This window comes from Talaromyces marneffei, chromosome 3, assembly GCF_009556855.1.
Source record: "Talaromyces marneffei chromosome 3, complete sequence".
In the NCBI taxonomy this organism is placed as follows: domain Eukaryota; kingdom Fungi; phylum Ascomycota; class Eurotiomycetes; order Eurotiales; family Trichocomaceae; genus Talaromyces; species Talaromyces marneffei.
Window position 1 is genome coordinate 1,387,440 of NC_072350.1, and position 19,996 is coordinate 1,407,435.

Below are 19,996 nucleotides of genomic sequence, written 5' to 3' on the forward strand. Positions count from 1 at the left end.
TGGTTACGGTATTGTTTCTAAACCGTCATTATTCCTTCCCTCAAGACAAGAAGTGTGCGTTCAGACGCAATGGCTCTGTCAAACCAGCCCTTCGATTCGAAATCATCACGTTACATGTGTGATGGAGCAAATGGGGCCAGTTCTTAATCAAGCGGGGCTTCCATAACTATACATCATCATCCTGGTTACTTGTTTGGAAAAAGCTGATAACATCGCTTAGGCCTTAGGGGCTTTTTAGTGCAATCCAATATGTAGCCATTCATCACTGGGATTAGGCCCGGTTGATATTTCCGGCCTGGGAGAATCGGGGCCGAGAAATAGAGTTAGTGCAAGCTTGTGGATCTCATCAATCAAACCGGAGAAGATCTCCACCAATTATTTATCATTATTCACTGTTATTCCCTGTCGAGCAAAGCGGGATCACTGGGATGCAGCCAGTATAAGGGTATGTGGCTTGTTAACCCTGATTTACCATCCAAGTGTTGGTCAGTTGTCGTACGTACGCAGAATGATGCGTATATTCTAAAGCTTTACTCATGTGAGCTGTGGCATATTCAACAGAGTTCTGACCAAGTACCTACTCTGTTGGTCCCAAGACACAGTAACTTATGTGACAACATCGAGCGAACCCCAAATTTGTGGGAGGATGTCACTTCTCATAAGCCTTCCAACAGCTTACAGTCATCTTGTTGTAAATGCATATACACTGGTTGACTACCAACTCTACCTACGGTTGTAGTGTGACAATTTGCGTACTACACAGACATGACCAAAGTTCAGCTAACCCTAACTGTTGGTGGTCTTCGCCGCGCAACAGTCGATAAACGCCTAGCCACATATCAAAAACGTTGCTATTACTATTGTACAGTGACTTAGTATATCTATGTTGATATAAGAATTCTCTATTGTGCATAAAGTTGTCTCTCCGATTTCGTATTTCGGGAATTACTACGATATCCCTTGTATCCTTAATGCAGTCATACCTTCGGAAGATATCGTGTTTTGGAACCAGCGACGATGAGCATGATTACTTGCCCTATTCCTTAGCAATATAATCTAATACTATGGACACAAAAAGGCTTTGCTAATGGGTCACTACAAGGGTTTTCGAAACGTTTAGGTGTTCTTCTGTCGAAGTCAGATTTGACTATCCGTTAACGTTTACTCCGTCCTCGGATTATTATTATTATTATTATTATTTTAATCAGCGAGCGACCTTATTATACTGATGCAGCCCAAATAACTGGAGCATATGAAATTAATTGGCTTCCGAGAATCTGAAAGCTGAAGCTGCACCCCTCACTTCATCCTTGCCACATTGACTGAAATGCTCCGAGGTTAGGAGATGGGTCTTGCATGAACAGTAGAAACCCACTGCCCCCCCCGTATGTCTCATATGCATCAGGTACAGCGTGCAGGGGAGTATTAAAATGTTACCAGAGTATGTACTGGAGTTTTAGTATCATGCGGATGAGCCGAATTCAGTTCTAAGAGCTTTCTCCTGCGGAGCTGCAACGGCGATGATTGCAAACTTGATGTAACCGTTGTTGGATGGGGGGGTACATATTGTCCCTTATACTTTCTTCTGCGTCTATAAAAATATTGCTACGCACCCTGTCTTAAACTAACTACCTTATTTATTCCTTCTCAATTGATCACCAGGTACATTATCTGAGAATTTTTGAACCGACGCAAGGGGGGGGTATTTCGGCACTCTACACCTACACACTGATCAACAGATCGTTCCTTCGTTTGGAAACACAATTTCACCAACCCAATCACTTCTTTCTAGCAGAATTCTGCTCGTGGCCAGACCTGTCAGGTCTAGATTTTCAAGGTAATTTCCTTGCCTCCCAACGAATTACGTTCTGTTGTGCAGTGTGAAGCATTCTTCGCGTTGATATTTCCACAAACAGTCAAGTCAAAACATCCTCGTGTTACTGCGTTCGAATAAATAAAAGCAGTTGAGCGGATCTCTTTCCTCCTTTTCTCTTGTCTGGTAGGTTTTCGGCACCGTGCAGTCATTCATTAGAAGCTAAGCTTTTTGTTTTTGTTGTTTCAATGCGTGTCGGTCGTTAATTCTAACTAACAGTCGATCCTTCTACATTCGTTTCGTTTCCCAACTTCAGCCGACAGATATAGAAGTTCTTCATATGATTCCTTCGTTTGCTTTATTGTGTGTGTCTGGCTTTGTCCAGTTTGTTGCGGCCAAAGATGTCTACCTCCAGTGGGACGTCACTTGGGTCCATGCTGCCCCAGATGGCTATGGGAGACCTGTGATTGGTATTAACGATAAGTGGCCTTGTCCACAAGTCGACGTCAATGTTGGTGATCAGTTGATTGTGGACGTTACAAATAACTTGGGAAACCAGTCTACTGGTATTCACTGGCATGGCTTACACCAATACGGTGCTGGTACTATGGATGGCGCTTCGAGTGTTTCTCAATGCCCTGTTCCTCCTGGTTCAACTATCCGCTACAACTTGACTGTAAGTCTCAAACCCATGAGTTCATTGGACACGTTGCTGATTTATGATTTACAACCCAGATGGACCAAGCTGGTACATATTGGTATCATTCACACAACATGGGGCAGTATCCCGATGGCTTGCGCGGCCCATTGATTGTTCATGATCCAAAACCCCCTTTCCATTGGGATGATGAGTTCACGGTCACTTTGACAGACTGGTATCATGAGGAGATGTCTGACCTTCTCAATCAGTATCAATCTAAAAGCAATGCGCAGAATAATTTTGGCAATGAGCCAATACCTGATGTTGCGTTGATCAATGACTCCACACAATCCAAGTTCAAGGTCCAGCCAGGCAAGACATACTTGGTTCGTTTCATCTGCATCGGAAATTGGCCTGGTCATGCGTTCCTGTTTGACGATCATGAGATGACTGTTGTCGAGGTCGATGGTGTCTGGGTGCAACCCTACCCAGTTGGCCTGAAGAACATCCGAGTTGCACCCGGTCAACGTTTGAGTGTGCTTATCAAGACCAAGGATGATGCAAAAAACAACTACGCTTTCTGGAATACCATGGACGTCAACATGATGTTCGTTTACGAGAACAAGGCTATCCCTGACGCCTATAACCCGAATGCTACCGCATGGCTAGTATACAATGAATCTATGCCACTTCCACCACCTCCTGTTATCAATAACTTCGAATTTATTGATGATGTGACGTTTGTGCCATATAATCGCACGCCGATTCTTGAACCAGTTGATCATCAAATCATCCTCAATACTGGACATACTACCATCAACGGAGTCAGTCGGTTCACTGTCAATGGCAAGACATATATACCCCAGAAAGTACCCACTCTTTACACAGCCTTGACTATTGGTTCAGAGTACTACAACAACCCAAATGTGTATGGTGAGGTGAACCCGCTTGTTCTCAAACACAACGAAGTTGTGGAGATTGTGATCAATAACTTCCACAATAACCTTCACCCTTGGCATATGCATGGTCATCAATTCCAGGTTATACAACGTACCGAGGTTAATGGTGGTTTCTTTAATGGTTATTACGCAAATGTCTCTTCCACTCCAGTTATCCGTGACACCATCATGGTAGAGAACAATGGACATGCAGTTATTCGATTCCGTGCTAACAATCCCGGTGTCTGGCTATTGCACTGCCATATCGAGTGGCACGTCGAAGCCGGCTTTGTGGCTACCATAATCGAGGCACCAGAACAATTACAAGATTTGTACAGACCTGCTGACCATCTCCGTATCTGTGACGCCTATGGATCGCCTACCAACGGAAATGCGGTGGGAAATCAAGGTACAAATCTAACTGGAGAAAATAATTACATCTACGAAGGTGATTCAGGGTGAGTCTCCCTTCATTCTGTCTATGGATCATTTTGCATCCAGTATCGCAACCTTCGTGTTCTGTTATGCCTGTGCTAACTCCGAATTAGGGCTATTTACCCACCACTTGCGTTCCCGTAATACGGGAAGCATCAACTAATTTCCATTTTCGATTGAGCACTCGGTCATTCATTGCTTCTTGAAGCATTCTCTGTATTTCTGCTCTTGCTATCATTAGAAGCACGGTTATTGTCAAACCATTCCGAAGGGGAGGAGGTTAGTTATATTCAAGAAGCCTTCATGTATTTAGCACAAGCTTTCTTATATATTTGGCTCTTTTAGAATATTATGGGACCACTTGGTATCCAAAAAATGGTTTTTTCCCTAGTTTTTAAAGTATTTAAATTGATTTAGCAATGCAACTAAGATCCATGGACGTGCAACCACTATCTATCTACATTGTGTATTTTGTTGAAATAACGTTCCACAATTTCATTAAACACCAAATCCTAGTGCCATACATAGGTCAAGAAAAGAGCACGCAATCCAACAATATTATGTACACCATAAGTGTATGGAAGTAGAAGAAATTAGAACAGACATACGTCAAGAGGTTGGGCCAACGCTCCATTGCTTAAGCTTCAAAAAAGGATGAAGCAAAGACAGGAATTGAATGAATGTTGCGTTGAATCAAGAAAAGAACGTTCAAAACACATAACACAAAACGAGTTCAAAAATAATAAAAAAACAACAACAATCCTAATAGATAACTAAAGTCCTTTCTAGGAATACCTCAGTTCTTTAGACCTGGGTTCTCCCCCTGGGTTAGAAGATTATCGAACCACTCGTAGGCTACGACCAGGGTGTCAGGGTAGCCCATGTGTGCCAATTTCTCGACAAAGCTATAACTCTTGTTAGTTTGTATGAAACTCAAATGAAAAACAATTTAAACAAATATCGTAGGTACGAATTGACTTACCGACCTTCCTTGGGACTTCCATGGTTGAACAGAAGTAAAGAATCTTCGATTGGCACCACTCCATCATCAACCCCCTATTAACCGTGGTTAATCATCTATCATGAATTCAAATCCTTCAAAGCTGAGAGAAATAACTTACATTTAATAACAAAAGTCTGCAGGATGGCTTTTTCACAATACCATTGTCGAGAAGTGAGAACTTTTTCTGACCATTTTTTTTAAAGTCTTCCACATTCTGGAAGCCAAATTTCTCGGCCAGTGCTTTGGATATTCTATAAGTTCATTAGCATCTTAGAGTTAAATGGGTTATGTTCGAAGAAGATACTCACACAAATGGGTATTCATGGTCATCAATTCGTTCTAACCAAGCTTCATTCAAAAAGTGGTGAGTACCTGGTCCGTGAGCAACACAGCCTAGGAATCGGTTACGATGAGTTGAAGCTGCTCGAACCGCATAATAACCACCAGCGCTCAGACCCCATGCAACAACTTTCTTGAGATTGAACTCTGGTCGGGAAGCCATGTAGTCCAACACAGAGTTCCATAGCCGATCAACTGATTCTGGATCAGCCGGATCGGCAGGGCAATCTGCCGTACCTGGAATTTCGCAGATGACAACTGCACATCCGCGACCAACAAGTTCGTGAGTACGCTGGGAATTGTCACAGCGATATCCATCTAGGCCGGTCATGAGCAGTACGACCGGGACTTGATTGGTGATGTCTGCTAGCTGTGGAACGCGAACTAGGAGGGGGATGGTCTCGCCATCGCTCCCTGCACGGTACTTGTGTGTGATGACCACTTCGTTGATTGGTGGACTCCATGTAGAGGCAGCTTTGAGGTAAACTTCTTTTTGACGGTCGAAAGCGCCACGCTTAAGCGGACTTGTGACAGTGTTTCCTTTTGTAGTAGGACTAACGTAGGGGAAGCGGGAGATGCGATATACTACAGCGGCACGTCGGTAATACTCTGCTGCCTTCTCCTTGATACCGTTTTTGACAGCTTCAAGAGCCTTGGACTCGAGGGCCTTTGCTGTTGGCAGAAATGAATTCGTGTACTCGTCCGTATATGCATCGTTGATATTTTCGGCAATGAGATTTTCAAAAATGGGCTCGAAATCTTCAAAAGCACCGTCATGGAATGGGTAGACACCTTTCATGCACTGTGTCCATCCTGTAAGTATAATCCCTGTCAATAGTTCAGACGTAACAAACTTACAGCAGCTTTCCATTTTGACTCCCACAAGCCCTTGATTGAATTCTTGTGCGGATAGACCGCATAGAACTTGTCGCCCAAGATCCAATTCGTCATTTTGGCGCAGGGAGTACGAATTATCGGAGAAACAGTATAGATGGAGCTGAAGAGGAAAGAATAGAGACTAGAAAACACTTATTGCCTCAATACCGGTCTCCTTTCGTTCATTAGTCTGTTCATCAAATACTTAAAATCAAATTGAATCGACGCTTAGTCCAAATGCGCGCCTGGGTATCTCTTAGATGGGACTAATTGTGTCATCAGAGCTCTTTAAAATGAAATATTCCTTCCGTCTGCAGTTACAAAGTCCAGGTTCCGACCGCCTCCTCTCCAAGCAAGGGCAAGTCTTACGGGGAATTATTGACATTTGGCACTCCGTCTTCCGGATTCAATAGCCATACATCTATATATAGCTCCGCAAGATCCACCAAAGGCATCAATACCATCACTTACTCCAGTTTCCGGTTGCGACCGCCCTTGAATCACCAAGAAGGGAGTGTATCCACATTGCTCGGGTCAAGTCATGATTTTGTGTCGGTAGGGTGCATTCAAAACATGCGATTCCTTGATTTTTACCTTTGTTGGGATGAAATGACATATATTACAGCAAGGAGGCTGATCTAATGTCGGCTTCAAGTTGCGTAACATAAGAGCTGAGACTTCTGTGGCTTATCTCGCATGGTGCAGAAAACTTCCGAAAACGGAAACTATATCCAAATTAGGAAAATTAACATTCATCACAAAGTATCCTGTGGCAACATACATCTAGCATGACACGCGTGGGACTGATTGTTGGATGCTTATCAACATACTACGTATTGGTTATAGAAGACACAATTATAGCGAGTTTGCGTGTTTTATGGTAGTTCCACCCACTCCGACTTGGTCTTCTACATTGACTTGAAGCAACAATGCGGTTTGCCTTAGCCTCGTGAGGCAATATTTCTCTACTAACATTTAATTTACCGCTGACTAGTTAGAATACTGTACTCGAACAAGTATCTGTATGAATGTGGACGTGGGCTTATAAATCAAGGTGAACATCTTCAAGTAGCCAACAATTCTGCTACAGTACCTGGAACATAAAACAGAACAGAATCCTTAAATAGGCTCAGTGAGCAGTCACCCGCATATAGATGAGGTGTAATGATTGGCAATTTATTTACAAAATATGACAGATAACAGTTGGAAGAATCCAAGTTGGAATCGCAAAGCATGTTTGGCGAATGGTTTTTAGAGCACCTTAGCTAAGTGACTCAGATATTGGCGCCTCCATTAACTGGAATGACTTGCCCTAAATACAGTAAAGTAAAAGATTAGTATAGCGTTTGAGGATAAAATGGAATATAATTCTAGGTCTTACCATTGATCCATTCACCATCTGGGCTGGCAAGGAAAGAAACAATCCGACCAATGTCGGCGGGAACACCACATCTCTTCAGGGGGCTACCGTTCGCTAAAGCGGTTTCGATCTCCTCTAGTGAGGAAGTTTTGTCGCAACCTGGAGCATATCGCCAAGCGTTCGCCAACCACATGTCACTTTTGATGCCGGCCGGTGCGATAGCGTTTACCGTACAACGCTTGTCGCCAAAATCAGCAGAGAAGCAACGCGTGAAGCCCTCAACAGCCGACTTGCTACCGGCATACAGAGCATGGCCCGGAACACTGACACCGGCGGCGATGGAAGACATCAGAATCACACGTCCGCCCTCCTCGATGTACTTGTGAGCAGCTTTGGCGACAAAAAATTGTCCACGAGTGTTGACGTTGAAAACCTCGTTGAAGTCCTCCAAAGTTGTTTCACTCAAGGGCTTGAATTTTTCGACACCCGCATTAGAAACAACGATATTAATGCGGCCAAAGTATCTCTGCACGCTGCTGAACAAATTTTCAATCTCCTCGATTTTGGTAATGTCGGCTTTGAAAGCAGCGCCGCGAGAGCCCTCAGCCTCGATGGACTGAATGACTTGGTTGGCAGAGCTGGCGCTGGACGAGTAGTTGATGGCAACATATGCACCTCTTTTTGCGAGTTCAAGGGCAATACCGGCGCCAATACCGCGCCCACCTCCGGTAACAAGGGCTACTTTACCGACAAGGGTTCGAGGTGTAGCATTACCAATGCTGCCATTTGCGTTGTTACTTGGAGCTACCATGTTGGATATGCAATTATTTGACAAGGAGATGAGTGAAATCAAAAATGACTTGCCTCGTGTCAATTTCTGGAGGGAGACGGAGAATATGTTATAGTCATAAAATACCAACCTCGACCTACGTAATATATAGCACTAAGTGACTTTTTGAGGCCAAAACTGCTCAAACTATATCTCCTTGCATTACGCGCGGTGAAACCTCAACGACCGGGAGCGTATCTGGCAAAGAAAATGCCCTTTCCACAATTGGAAAACATAATGCCGTTCAACTGCTTCTACTGAAATCAGACGTTCTAAACTAGCCTATAATGACTTGAATCAAAGTATACCCCCAATATGGAACTCAGTAGTCATGTGTTAGCTTCGATCGAAGGTACGATATGCTGTCGGTTACATTCTGTCTGAAAAGTTTCCGCTTTCGGAAATTGTTCTCTCTTTGGCTCTTCAGGGTACGTTACAACGCCAAGGTGGATGGCAAACAAACAAACACTCTCCTAAAATCGGATGAAATTGATCGCATTGTTCTCGTGATGAGGCCTTTTTGCGGTGAAGTAGCAGGGAGACCGGGGATGCAAACCGCCCCCTGCTGGCCACTTTGCCAATATGGCGGGTACAAGCAGGATTGCTTGCATTCATAAGTTTGAAATGTTTTCAGTACGTAGTCAAACTTAATAAATGACGGTACGATTTCCACCAATATTTATCATAACCTTGGAAATTGTCACCATATCAAACGCCACGTATTTCTATAGAGCAATGTGAGTTATTTGTGCTATGACTACTATTAAAAATACCTATTTATGATTGCTTCGCTACAGCTAGACGAAAGCTTCCAAGTTTCCAGCATGGCACCATCTCTCAGGAACGATGTTGAGCCTTCGAGCTGGGTGAGCTCCAGAAAACCAAGTCTGGACATTAGCTTCCAAGGTAGAAACTAAAATTCGATCATCTTGAAATTTGAATCAATATGTTAGCTAACTAACTAACTAACTAGACTTTCTTGAACTGTCCAAGGTGGTTTTTGACTGGGCCGACAGCTACGACTCCAAGGTATCCAAACTACGTAACCCATATGAGATAACAGCCACAGAAACTAACATGAAGCTTATAGGACTGGGATCGTCTCAGAGGTATCATTGCCCCAACATTGACAGTACGTCGCCGAGCAGTCGGCGCACACATTCATGGACAAAAGAATGCTTGTGATATTGGCTAACTCACATTGGACAGGTTGATTACACCGAAGTTGGGCTTCAGCGATGGGAGTCAATGACTGACGAGGAGTACATGGATATGGTCTCTGATCCAGGCTTTCTGGGTGACCCTACTGTCAAAACGCAGCATTTACTTGGTGGAACCTGGTGGGAGAAGGTATCCGATACTGAGGTTATTGGTCATCACCAACTACGAGCTGCCCACCAAGTCTACACAGACGCAAGCCTGAAAACCGTCAAAGTTAAGGGCCATGGGCATGCTACGAATAAGCACTACTATCGTAAAGTGAACGGCGTTTGGAAGTTTGCTGGTCTAAAGCCAACAGTCCGTTGGAATGAGTATCAGTTCGAGGACGTCTTCAAGGCTTGTCACCACTAAAATTCTTTTTGTTTCAAACATGTATTGAGTTTAAAAACACGCAAAGCAAGGAGAGAGAGACGGAAATTGGTTCCCGATCACCGACATGACGGTGGAATGTCTTGGGCGCTGCTGGAATGAGGGCAAATTCTTTGGCGACGACAAGGCTGTAGAATAGTCAGTCTCATTGTGTACCACAACATAATCTTGCATGATTTCAATCTATCTTCCACTGCAAAAAGTCCCTTTAGTCAAACAGGAATTCAGTCTATCTTCTATCAAACGTTTTTGATGGTGAGGCTGTAAGACTTTTACCGAAAAGATGAATACTGCCCTTTCGTTGTTAGGCGCCGCAGCTCTGCCCTTGCTAGCCCTTGCTACCAACACACCGGGATTCATAAATGCGGAAGCAAGCCCCTTCACCGTCTTTCAATATCCCGACAATGGAACCTGGATTGCAAATATTGCCAATCGACCGAATAACGATCTCGTCATAACGCGAGCTGATGTGCCGGAAGTATGGACAATTAATGTGGACGAAGGCACTGCTCATTTGGCCGTGACCATCCCGAACGTCCATAATTTGATTGGAATCTCTTCGATTGATGACGATGAATACGTTGTTATTGCTGGAACCTTGGACACTGGCACGCTTACGCCAGTGGCAGGCTCATTCTCGGCCTGGAAAGTTTCTATCGAATCAGACGGCAAAGGCACTGCCAGCCTGATTGCAGCGATTCCAGAAGCTCAATTTTTACACGGAGTAGTGACCTTTCAGAAGACGAGAGACACGGTCAATGTTCTAATTTCAGACGCTACTCGGGGAGCCATTTATAAGCTAGACACAACTAGCGCCAAGTACACTGTCGTGATCCAAGATGCTGGCCTTGCTGGAGTGAGTAACCTGCGGATGCAAAATGGGTATCTTTACTTTACGGCTACGCAAAACAAGGTCTTTGGTCGTGTGCCTGTTGATCTTGAAGAAGGGACTGCTAATGGACCTATTGAGATTATTCTGAAAGATCAAACCCTTGTTCCAGATGGATTCGCATTGGCTCCCAACGGAAGTGTCGCTTTCATAGCAACATTCGTCCAAAATTCCATTATCGCAGTTGATCTTGGTGATGATGCCCATACAACCAAGACTATTTATGGTGGCATCAACTCAACCGATATTGCAGGGCCAACCACCGTTCAGTTTGTCCAAAATGGGCCATGGGAAACCTTGTTTATCGCGACCAATGGTGGCCAAAGTGCGCCTGTTGGAGGAAGATTCATAGAACCGGCAAAGATCGCCTGTGTATATCTTTTCTAAGCTCAAGCATGTGTATTCTTGATGTTGTTGGGATGTTGTGCATTTGATTTTGGGTTTATAAACTATGTGATATAGATAGATTTTGATATTGGCGGTCCTTTCATTGTTTCTGAAAGCTGCACACAGCTAATGTCAACGAACAAAAAAACTTCTTTGCACCAATTGAAGCCATTCCCGATCATGATTTCTGGATCCAAGATGCAAGCTAGCGGTTTGTGCAATATTATGCCGTCATTTAAAGCGAGAACGAGTCTGTCTTTGAATGGAAAACGCGTGATGCTAGCTTCTAGAACGGCCAATAGAACCAGCCGACCTCCAGAATGGAACAAATTCAGCTGGAAGCGGCTGCTTGAGAATTAGTAAACAGGAGCATGGCCACTCAGAGTTGTTGGAAGACGGCCCTTACGGCCGAGGAATGCTGACTATGTGAACATCGTCCGGAGATAATCTGCTGAAGCTCGGCATATATGAAAACAATAACTTGCATATACCGCCTTCCAAATCCGGTTGTTTTGGCTCCTAATTCTATTTTTCTTTGTATATTATTGATTTTTCGATTGCATACAAAAGACTTGCTCTGTCTCCAACTCAAACTCTAGCTTCTAGCAATGACAAAGTATCTGTTAGAGGTATATCAAGCTGCAATTCCTCACAGAGATCTGCCGAGTCAAGGGGCCAATTGTTGATTCATCCTCCATCGCTTTTCTTTTTTTGAAAACTCTACCCTACATTCTTGATTTGGTTAACTAGAATTCCTCGGATTCGCGATTGTTCGGCCAGGTACTTTCGGATTATGGTGCTTTCTGGTCAAATATGGCCAGCTTGGGGCCTTCTAGTGACTTTGGTCCATGGTACCCGTGTTCATTTTGAACTTGACCTCACATGGAGGGTGGGCGCCCCAAATGGACAAGAAAGAGAAATGATATTTATCAATGGACAATTCCCAGGGCCGCCCATGGTGCTGAATCAAGGTGACGACGTTACGGTGACTGTCATCAACCATTTACCATTCAATACCAGTGTGCATTTTCATGGCATCGAGTATGAGAAATATCCTCTCTATTACTTTCTTTTGGGGAAAAAAAGAATTTATATTGATAATCGTGTTTTTCTATTTCTAGACAGAAAAACACGGCGTGGGCGGATGGAGTACCTGGCCTTACTCAATGGGCCATACCACCTGAGAATATGTTCACCTATCAATGGCATGCCAACGAATATGGCACCTATTGGTATCATTCCCATGACATGGCTACCGTGCAAGATGGCCTCTACGGCGCGATTCATATACGGTAAGCATGTCCCACAAAAATCTACTCTCCAGATTGATATTATGTTATCATCACCTGATCGAATCTAATTGCGATGCAGACCATCTCAACAGACAGAAGACCCCTTCTCAATGATTACTACCGATGCAACCGAGCTAGGCGCTATAAGGCAGGCAGTGCGGAATGCCGAGCTCATCGTCGTCTCGGATTGGAGTCAATATACCTCATTCGAGTACATGGATGCAATGAAACAGTCAGGTTACGATATTTTGTATGCGGCTCTTATCCCTTGCTTATGTTTCAAACCCCAATTGGAATTGTGCATCTGAGGCTAATTTACCATGCAGCTGCTCCGACAGCATCCTGATTCAAGGCAAGGGTTCAGTTTATTGCCCACCACAGGAGGAATTAATTTCTTTGATGCCCTATTCAGTCCAGAATGTGCTTCAAGCAAATGTCACCGACAAGGGGTGCCTGCCTTTTGTAACGGGTTCCCAAGGTATTTGGGGGCATCACCCTGAAAAGCTTCCGCCTAGACTGAACGATGGCTGTGTGACTAGTGAAGGGTCCCGGGCCACCGTGGAAGTTGACCCAAGTCGTAGCTGGGCCAGTCTCAACTTTATTGGCGCAGCTAGTGAGAAAGCACTTGTTGTTTCCGTTGACGAACACCCTATGTGGATTTACGAAGTTGATGGCAGGTACATAGAGCCCCAATCTGCCGACACATTTGAGCTCTACAACGGTGAACGGTATGCTGCTCTTATCAAACTTGACAAGGAACCTGCCAAATACAACATTACCATTACGGACACCGGTGGTAATCAGATCATTGCTGGCTATGCAAACTTGCAGTATCGAGGTGCAGAGAACAGCACCAGGGAATCTATGCCCTACATCAACTATGGTGGTCAGCCCACATCACCAGACGTTGTTGCATTGAACGTCTCGGTTCTGCCCCCTTTCCCAGAAATACGTCCTGCTGAAAAGGCAGATAAATTTTTCTTATTGAATCTATCACGTATCAATTCCTCATGGGAGTGGTCTCTTAATGGCAAATCACTACTTCCAGCAGATCTTGATGGTATGGAGCCTGTTCTATACAACAAAAAATCTCATGGTCTGGAGAAATCTCTTAAGATCGCGACCAAGAACAACACTTGGGTTGACATTGTCTATCAACTGCGACTAGGGGACGCATCAATCACCCCGGTCCAGCCCCCTCACCCAATTCATAAACATTCAAACAAGATGTTCTTGATCGGCTCCGCACAGGGCACTTTTGACTGGTCTTCCATTGATGAGGGTGTTGCCGCATGCCCCCAGAATTTCTTCCTTGACAAGCCTCTATATAGAGACACATTCGTTACCTCGCCGAGAGGAGAGGCCTGGATAGCAATTAGGTACTTCGTGCAAAATCCTGGGCCATTCTTGTTGCACTGTCATATAGAGACGCATCTGTGGTCTGGTATGGGCATGGTTCTGTTAGATGGGTATGATGTGTGGGATAAGATTCAGAGTGACTGTTGGGACGTTTGTTGATCTTTTTTCTACTTCAAGTTCATCTATCGTATAAAACAAACGAGGGCATGAACCAGATTGTTTTTGATAGAGATACATATAATGATTTTTTTAAGCTTTTAATCATCTTCTTAATCATACAAAATCACATCATCGTATAAAATACAGTACCTAAATTATAAAGCATAGAAATAAAAGGTGTCGACGCTTCTGCACGAGCGCTCCAATTCAAATACAACTAAATTCTTGTTCTATTAGGCCAATATATATAGTTAGTATCTGCGAAGGGCTCAATCCAATATCTCAACTGGGTACCGTACAGCGAGAAAACTAAACATGAGGACGGAGTATAGAGAAATCAGGAATCAATTATCCTGTTCGATAGAAGAACGTATACTCTAGTTAATTAATCGCTCATAGTATGTCTCCAATCCGCGGCCACGCATCCGTTCCTAATTGGCTGTCTGTGCTAGTTTCCCTGGATTGGTATTCCCACTTTCAAGAGTTATCCAGAACATTGGGGTTTCCGTTCCGTTGCCTCTTAGGATATAGTGCGGCATTATCTACTGCTAGCTACAGGCAGCATGTGTAAGAGCTCTCCCATCTCCAAGCTCTCCTGGAGGCCTTGTAAGATATTACGTTACATCCATACCGGCTTCTTATCATACTCCATGGTATGAAAGTGAGGGCCTGTTGGTTCGATGCAGCCGCACATCCCTCAAGAAGCCAGTTTGGAGAACCTGGATAGGAGTTCTCAGAAACTCTACAGTTGCCGGATTAGGCGCCTGATGGAGGGGTATTTGATGGAGGATTTAGCCTGGAGCATCCTTCTCTTTCTTTCTCCTATTTCACATGCTTGACATTTCTTTTATACAAGCACACCTCGCTCGTCAGCAATACAACGGTTCGGGCATCGTCAATATCCAATCTGCAGGATGAAGAGTGATTTAGAACTTAAGAAGCGAATATCCATGGATACGGTGATACCTGTAGATCTTAGCTTACAGTGCCATTATGGATATTTGACACAAAGAAGTACTTATACTTATAAAAACCCACTAGTCCTCCTATTAAGTAGGCGTCCTCAAACCTCCTACTATCAGCTTTTCTCTATAACAGTTTATTTCATCTAGTCTTATATCACTTCCTTGTCGAAGCTATAATGAGATTTCCATTTGAGATATTTCTTATCTTACCAATTATCATACAAGCGTTGGATATTCAGTGGGGTGCTTTTACACCCCAGAGTGAATACCTATGTCCACGTATGAGCAATATTTATGCAAATCATTATTCTAAAATAAAACTAACATTACATAGGTCCCGACGGCGGAGTTATTCCTTTTAGTAGATTAAAAATCGAGAAGCAAATTTCCGCAGCCCTTAATAATCCTAAGGGTAAGCCTACCTAAATAATCTCGTCCGGCAAAGTGTGGCTACTAACGCCTAGTGCTACAAGGACAATATCCTCATCTATTTCATGAAGCACCTGCAGAGCCCCAGTGCGCTCATCTAGTTGTTAAAGCATATCCTGCTTTTGCATCAGGAATATACACTGGTGGAAAGCCTGGGCATTATAGGGTTCTTTTTGCAAGCAATTACATGCACCAAGTCTTGTAAGTAGTATTGCTTCAACTTCAAAATCGTATGTAGGCTAATAAACTATAGCTTCTGCGGAATGGTGTATCATAATACGAAGCGTAAATTCCTGCCATGTGACCGAAGATGAAGGAGATGACATTTCCTGTTATGGTTCCAATCCTGGAAGCTGGTTTGGCTGGAGCAGGTTAAGGTACAACTAAATTCTTTTTCGATTAGGCTAATATATAACTAGTTATATATATACACATATATAGTATCTGTGAAGGGCTCAATCCAATATCTCAACTGGGTACCGTACAGCGAGAAAACTAAGCATGTGGAAGGAGTACAGAGAGATCGGGAATCAATTATCCTGTTCGATAGAAGAACGTATACTCCAGTTAATTAATCGCTCATAGTATGTCTCCAATCCGCGGCCAAGCATCCGTTCCCAATTGGCTGTCTGTGCTAGTTTCCTTATCTCAGTTCCTCAGCCGCTTTCCTACGCTGCTATGATTTCTGCCGGGCGGAAAGGCTCGGAGCGCAGCGTAGAGCGTCTGAGGACAAATGTTCCACTTTTTGTATGTACGACCGCTCCAAATCATGACTTAGAGATATTTTTGGCTTTGCGCTCGTCCTTACAACAAAGATAATCAAAATTTGGCATCAGTGGATTTCTAGAGAATCTCTTAGGCTATCGATTGATCTACATTTTTTCCTATTCTACGCAATAACCATACCACAGCGACGCGTTAAAGAGGATACGCGAAAATCGCCCGACCGCTCCACAGCCAAACGCGTTCCATATATCAACACCACGCAGCTTTTATCAGTCTCCAGCCATTTACCGCCATGCAGAAAGCCCCTTGATTGGCTGCGGAAACTATAGAAAATATAGAAAGTATAGAAAGTATAGAAATCGCGAAATGCTTGTCGTTTGTACAGGGGTGGGACCCAATACTGACTTGGCCTGCGCCCAGGTCCTACCCCAACATATCCCTCGAGTGCTGGACGAAGAGAGTCCTAGAAAGGTATCGATCATATACTCTGCAATCACCTGATTGGCCACGGAAACTGTGGAAGATATAAAAATCGTGGAATGACGGAAATATGGCGACACCCGGCGGCACACCAAACCAGGCAAAGAAGCCACACACGAAGACACCTGCGAAGACGCCTGCTAAACAGAAAGTGAAGAAAGCGAATGCACCAAAGACACCTGGTTCACGCAAAGGCTTTGGGAACCATGGATGGAAACGTAGTGAACAGCGACTATAGACTCCAGACGAGATCATGGCAATGAGCCTGGAGGATCTGCCACGTATTATCAGGGACTATGACACGACCGAGCGTGCTGAACATCAACACGATCTAATTGCGAGTTGCTTGAAGAGGATTCTTCGTGATTTGAAGCTAAATTCTAACCACGAGCCTCGCGAGGAGTAAGTACGGGTTATTCGACGGCTTATATATAACAAAGGCGATACTGTGTTCATTGCTCGCACTAGCTATAGTAAGAGTCTTCTGTTTTATGCCTTTAGCATTCTTACCAACATGACAACCATTCAGATCATCCTATTAGAGAAGCTAGGAGAGCAACAGTTCAACGATCTTTCGAAGCTTTGGTGTGTCATACCAGTCCTTCTTACTTCGAATACAAAGCAAAGCCAGCCCGGCATCATGAAAAGGATTGAAGATGGGGATTATACCCATATATTAGTTGGCCCCGAACTGGCAACTAAAGGCATCTTCCCGGAGTTATTGAGACTTCCCAAATTAGGGCGAAGAATCGGACTAGTCGCCATCGATGAATGCCATCTTATATCACAATGGAGTGGTTTCCGAAATGCCTTTCTCCAGCTTGGAATTCTGAGAGATAGTCTTAGACAAGACGTTGTTTGGTTAGGGTGCTCTGCCACTGTCACAAAGGAGGTAGAGGGAATCATATTAGACAAGGCTGGATTTCATGAAGTTAGTGATAGTTTTCATCAGACGGAGATCATCCAAGTCCCAATTGACCGAGATGATATCTTTTTTGATATGAAGCCTATACCACGTGGTTTGCTGAACTCCTAGAATGTCTTAAGCTTCATACTTAATAGAGCAGTTTCCAGTAAAGAGGCGTCACCACAGAATATACTGAAGACGATTATTTTTGTTGAAAATATCTCAGATATTATAGAGGCCTATCTTGCTCTATGTAATATGCTATTCGTCCAAACCGCAATTGATTCTACCAAACCATATCTTCGTTATGGTACTGGAGAATTGAGTGTTCGTCAGGTCATAAGGCCATACCATTCGCATCTTGCTAAAACCGACAAGGATTTGTACGTCAAGGAATTTATGAAGAAGCACTCTACAATTCGTATCATGATTGCAACCAACGCCTTGGGTATAGGTATCGACTTGCCGGATGTGGACCAAGTTGTCTGTTGGAAGTTTCTTATTAACTTTGATATCTATGATCTCTTTCAGAAAGCAGGTCGAGCAGCACGCGGCCAGGGTCGGACGGGTAGAGTGGTAATGATGTTTCCTTACTGGGCATTTGTCCGATTCGGAATCGATGAAAATGATAGCACGGAGACGAATGGGACCACGCAAAAGAACTTTAAGTTCATTCACGTCGATCCAAGTCAATGGTCAAAGGCAAATTCCCGGCGCAATAGCCAGTCAAGCACTACGACGTTGCTAGATGACATCTCAGATACAGAGAGTGTACGATCCACTGTACGAGATGATTATATACTCAGTCATATAGATTCATCCCTGGAGAGAAGGACATGGAATTGGAACGAGAAAAAATGGCGCGCAGGCCTTGCAAAGAAGGGAGCAGCTCTGAAAAAGATTATTAACAATCTATGCCATAGGGATCCTTTCTTAAGCCCTCTTGGGCAGAACACCAAGTCCTTAGTGAGGAAAGAGGACTGTTGCAATAGATGCAATCTATCTCGTTCTATCCTTGATTTTATAGCACCTCAGAAATCGAATGATCTGAGTACTAGTATTGATGCTAAGTTTGCCTTTGCATACATCACGAGGTGGGCTATATAAAGAGCCAGATCGATAGTTCATAAATGTGGTCTCTGTGGTCCAGTGCTACTAAGTGTATACATGAAGGAACAATGTCGCCAGGAGCTCGCAAACCTCTTCTCTGAAGATAAAGACAAGGATAAGGATAAATCTAAGCTATTATTGAAGAATATGACAGCATTGTTGCTATATAGTATACCTGCAATCTATAAATGAGATTATTGGGGGGACGAGGAGTATAGAGAAGATTTATTCGCTCTTCTTCGCACTATATCTATTAAGGCCCAGGCGCGGCGCGATGAAGTTGAAAAGCAGGCTGCTGAAAAGATAGTATAAAAGCAGGCTGCTGAAAAGGAAAAGAAGGCATAAAGGAATAGCTAAATAACCAAACCTAGCACATCCACCTTAACTTAGAGCATTCTCCAGGGTCCAGCTATAATCTATCGGGACAGGCAAACCCAGCTTTTAATCGAAGTCACAAAAAGAAACGCCGCCCTAACTCAGATGTCATAGTCAATAATATATAGCGATAACAACGATCTACTATCATTATATAATGATTTAATAACAACTGGTTCGCAGACCAACGCGTCAGCCTCGGCGCAATCATCCTTTGGCATGTTTTCTCGGTTTGATTCGCAGTTTAAGTCCACGCCTATATAAGCTAGCACGTCTAGTTTGAAGAAAAGCCATCTCTCCCAGGTCGAGCCACCAGTCGAGCCTACTCCTTCAAAGAAGGCTCCTCTATTAAAAAAGCGTTAAAACTCAACGTTAGATGCATCTCCAAGAAAGCGGCTAGCGTTGGCATCTGGTGATGGAAACAAACAGCTTTAATTCCGACACGATAGAGGGGAGGGGAAGTGCCATATAAAAACCTAGTCTACGAGCTGCTAGCATGTTTGCTGGCATCTAGAATCTCTAAGATTCAATATTTTGTTCGTTAATACTATTTCCTGTATATTCTATAGTTTCCGCAGCCAATCAAGGCCTCTCTTTTGATTGATCGATTCCAGTCATATGTCGTAGTATTGTAACAAGGTCTGTATAAAGGGTATCGCTGTTGTCCTTCTATTGCTTCTACACCTTCCGCAGCCAATAAGGAGTCGATATTTGATGCTTTCAATACGATATAATGTAATATCATAACAGGAATTGTATAAACAAAGCAGTGGTCGCTGTTTCATTGCTTCTATAGTTTGCGGGGCCAATCAAACGTCGTCATCAAAAAAAGTTCAACGATTACCCATTTGGGCCGTTTGTAGTTTCTCTCCCCCTAGCGCATGTAATATCTCCCTGCCCCGCGATCTTGTTCTTCTTTTTCTCTTTCTTCTTTCCTCATCATATACACATATCAAGATAGGTGCTCCAACTGCTATTCGTGTGCTTGCTTCTCCCTCTGTTGTCTTACTTAATAAGTAACAAATACTAGCTGCAGCCAGGAGAATTCGTGAACGCTAACTTTATTCTAGGCGCGTACGTGCTCCACTACTATAT

General features: G+C 43.7%; 8 protein-coding genes across 8 annotated transcripts; 6 read left to right on the plus strand and 2 right to left on the minus strand.

Annotated features, from left to right (window-relative positions):
* Positions 1-2,153: 2,153 nt before the first annotated feature.
* On the plus strand, positions 2,154-3,970 carry EYB26_004245 (uncharacterized protein; the record flags this gene model as incomplete). Its single annotated transcript, XM_054263539.1, has 3 exons — positions 2,154-2,489; positions 2,549-3,849; positions 3,940-3,970. The coding sequence occupies 3 exons, from the start codon at positions 2,154-2,156 to the stop codon at positions 3,968-3,970; spliced, it is 1,668 nt and encodes a 555-aa protein (XP_054119514.1).
* A 652-nt stretch (positions 3,971-4,622) lies between these two features.
* On the minus strand, positions 4,623-6,119 carry EYB26_004246 (uncharacterized protein; the record flags this gene model as incomplete). Its single annotated transcript, XM_054263540.1, has 5 exons — positions 4,623-4,731; positions 4,809-4,882; positions 4,948-5,080; positions 5,138-5,970; positions 6,027-6,119. 5 exons carry the CDS (start codon positions 6,117-6,119, stop codon positions 4,623-4,625), a joined length of 1,242 nt encoding a protein of 413 aa, XP_054119515.1.
* A 1,199-nt stretch (positions 6,120-7,318) lies between these two features.
* On the minus strand, positions 7,319-8,215 carry EYB26_004247 (uncharacterized protein; the record flags this gene model as incomplete). The annotated part of the gene is made up of 2 exons (XM_054263541.1): positions 7,319-7,356; positions 7,426-8,215. 2 exons carry the CDS (start codon positions 8,213-8,215, stop codon positions 7,319-7,321), a joined length of 828 nt encoding a protein of 275 aa, XP_054119516.1.
* A 600-nt stretch (positions 8,216-8,815) lies between these two features.
* On the plus strand, positions 8,816-9,805 carry EYB26_004248 (uncharacterized protein; the record flags this gene model as incomplete). Its single annotated transcript, XM_054263542.1, has 6 exons — positions 8,816-8,866; positions 8,965-8,970; positions 9,031-9,139; positions 9,207-9,262; positions 9,324-9,365; positions 9,443-9,805. The coding sequence occupies 6 exons, from the start codon at positions 8,816-8,818 to the stop codon at positions 9,803-9,805; spliced, it is 627 nt and encodes a 208-aa protein (XP_054119517.1).
* A 301-nt stretch (positions 9,806-10,106) lies between these two features.
* On the plus strand, positions 10,107-11,099 carry EYB26_004249 (uncharacterized protein; the record flags this gene model as incomplete). Its single annotated transcript, XM_054263543.1, has 1 exon — positions 10,107-11,099. One exon carries the CDS (start codon positions 10,107-10,109, stop codon positions 11,097-11,099), a length of 993 nt encoding a protein of 330 aa, XP_054119518.1.
* Positions 11,100-11,981: 882 nt separating this feature from the next.
* On the plus strand, positions 11,982-13,909 carry EYB26_004250 (uncharacterized protein; the record flags this gene model as incomplete). Its single annotated transcript, XM_054263544.1, has 5 exons — positions 11,982-11,988; positions 12,047-12,140; positions 12,221-12,391; positions 12,471-12,641; positions 12,718-13,909. The coding sequence occupies 5 exons, from the start codon at positions 11,982-11,984 to the stop codon at positions 13,907-13,909; spliced, it is 1,635 nt and encodes a 544-aa protein (XP_054119519.1).
* A 1,141-nt stretch (positions 13,910-15,050) lies between these two features.
* On the plus strand, positions 15,051-15,617 carry EYB26_004251 (uncharacterized protein; the record flags this gene model as incomplete). Its single annotated transcript, XM_054263545.1, has 4 exons — positions 15,051-15,153; positions 15,209-15,286; positions 15,348-15,504; positions 15,557-15,617. The coding sequence occupies 4 exons, from the start codon at positions 15,051-15,053 to the stop codon at positions 15,615-15,617; spliced, it is 399 nt and encodes a 132-aa protein (XP_054119520.1).
* Positions 15,618-16,579: 962 nt separating this feature from the next.
* EYB26_004252 (uncharacterized protein) lies at positions 16,580-18,523 on the plus strand (the record flags this gene model as incomplete). Its single annotated transcript, XM_054263546.1, has 4 exons — positions 16,580-16,730; positions 16,978-16,982; positions 17,039-17,528; positions 17,577-18,523. 4 exons carry the CDS (start codon positions 16,580-16,582, stop codon positions 18,521-18,523), a joined length of 1,593 nt encoding a protein of 530 aa, XP_054119521.1.
* Positions 18,524-19,996: the final 1,473 nt, after the last annotated feature.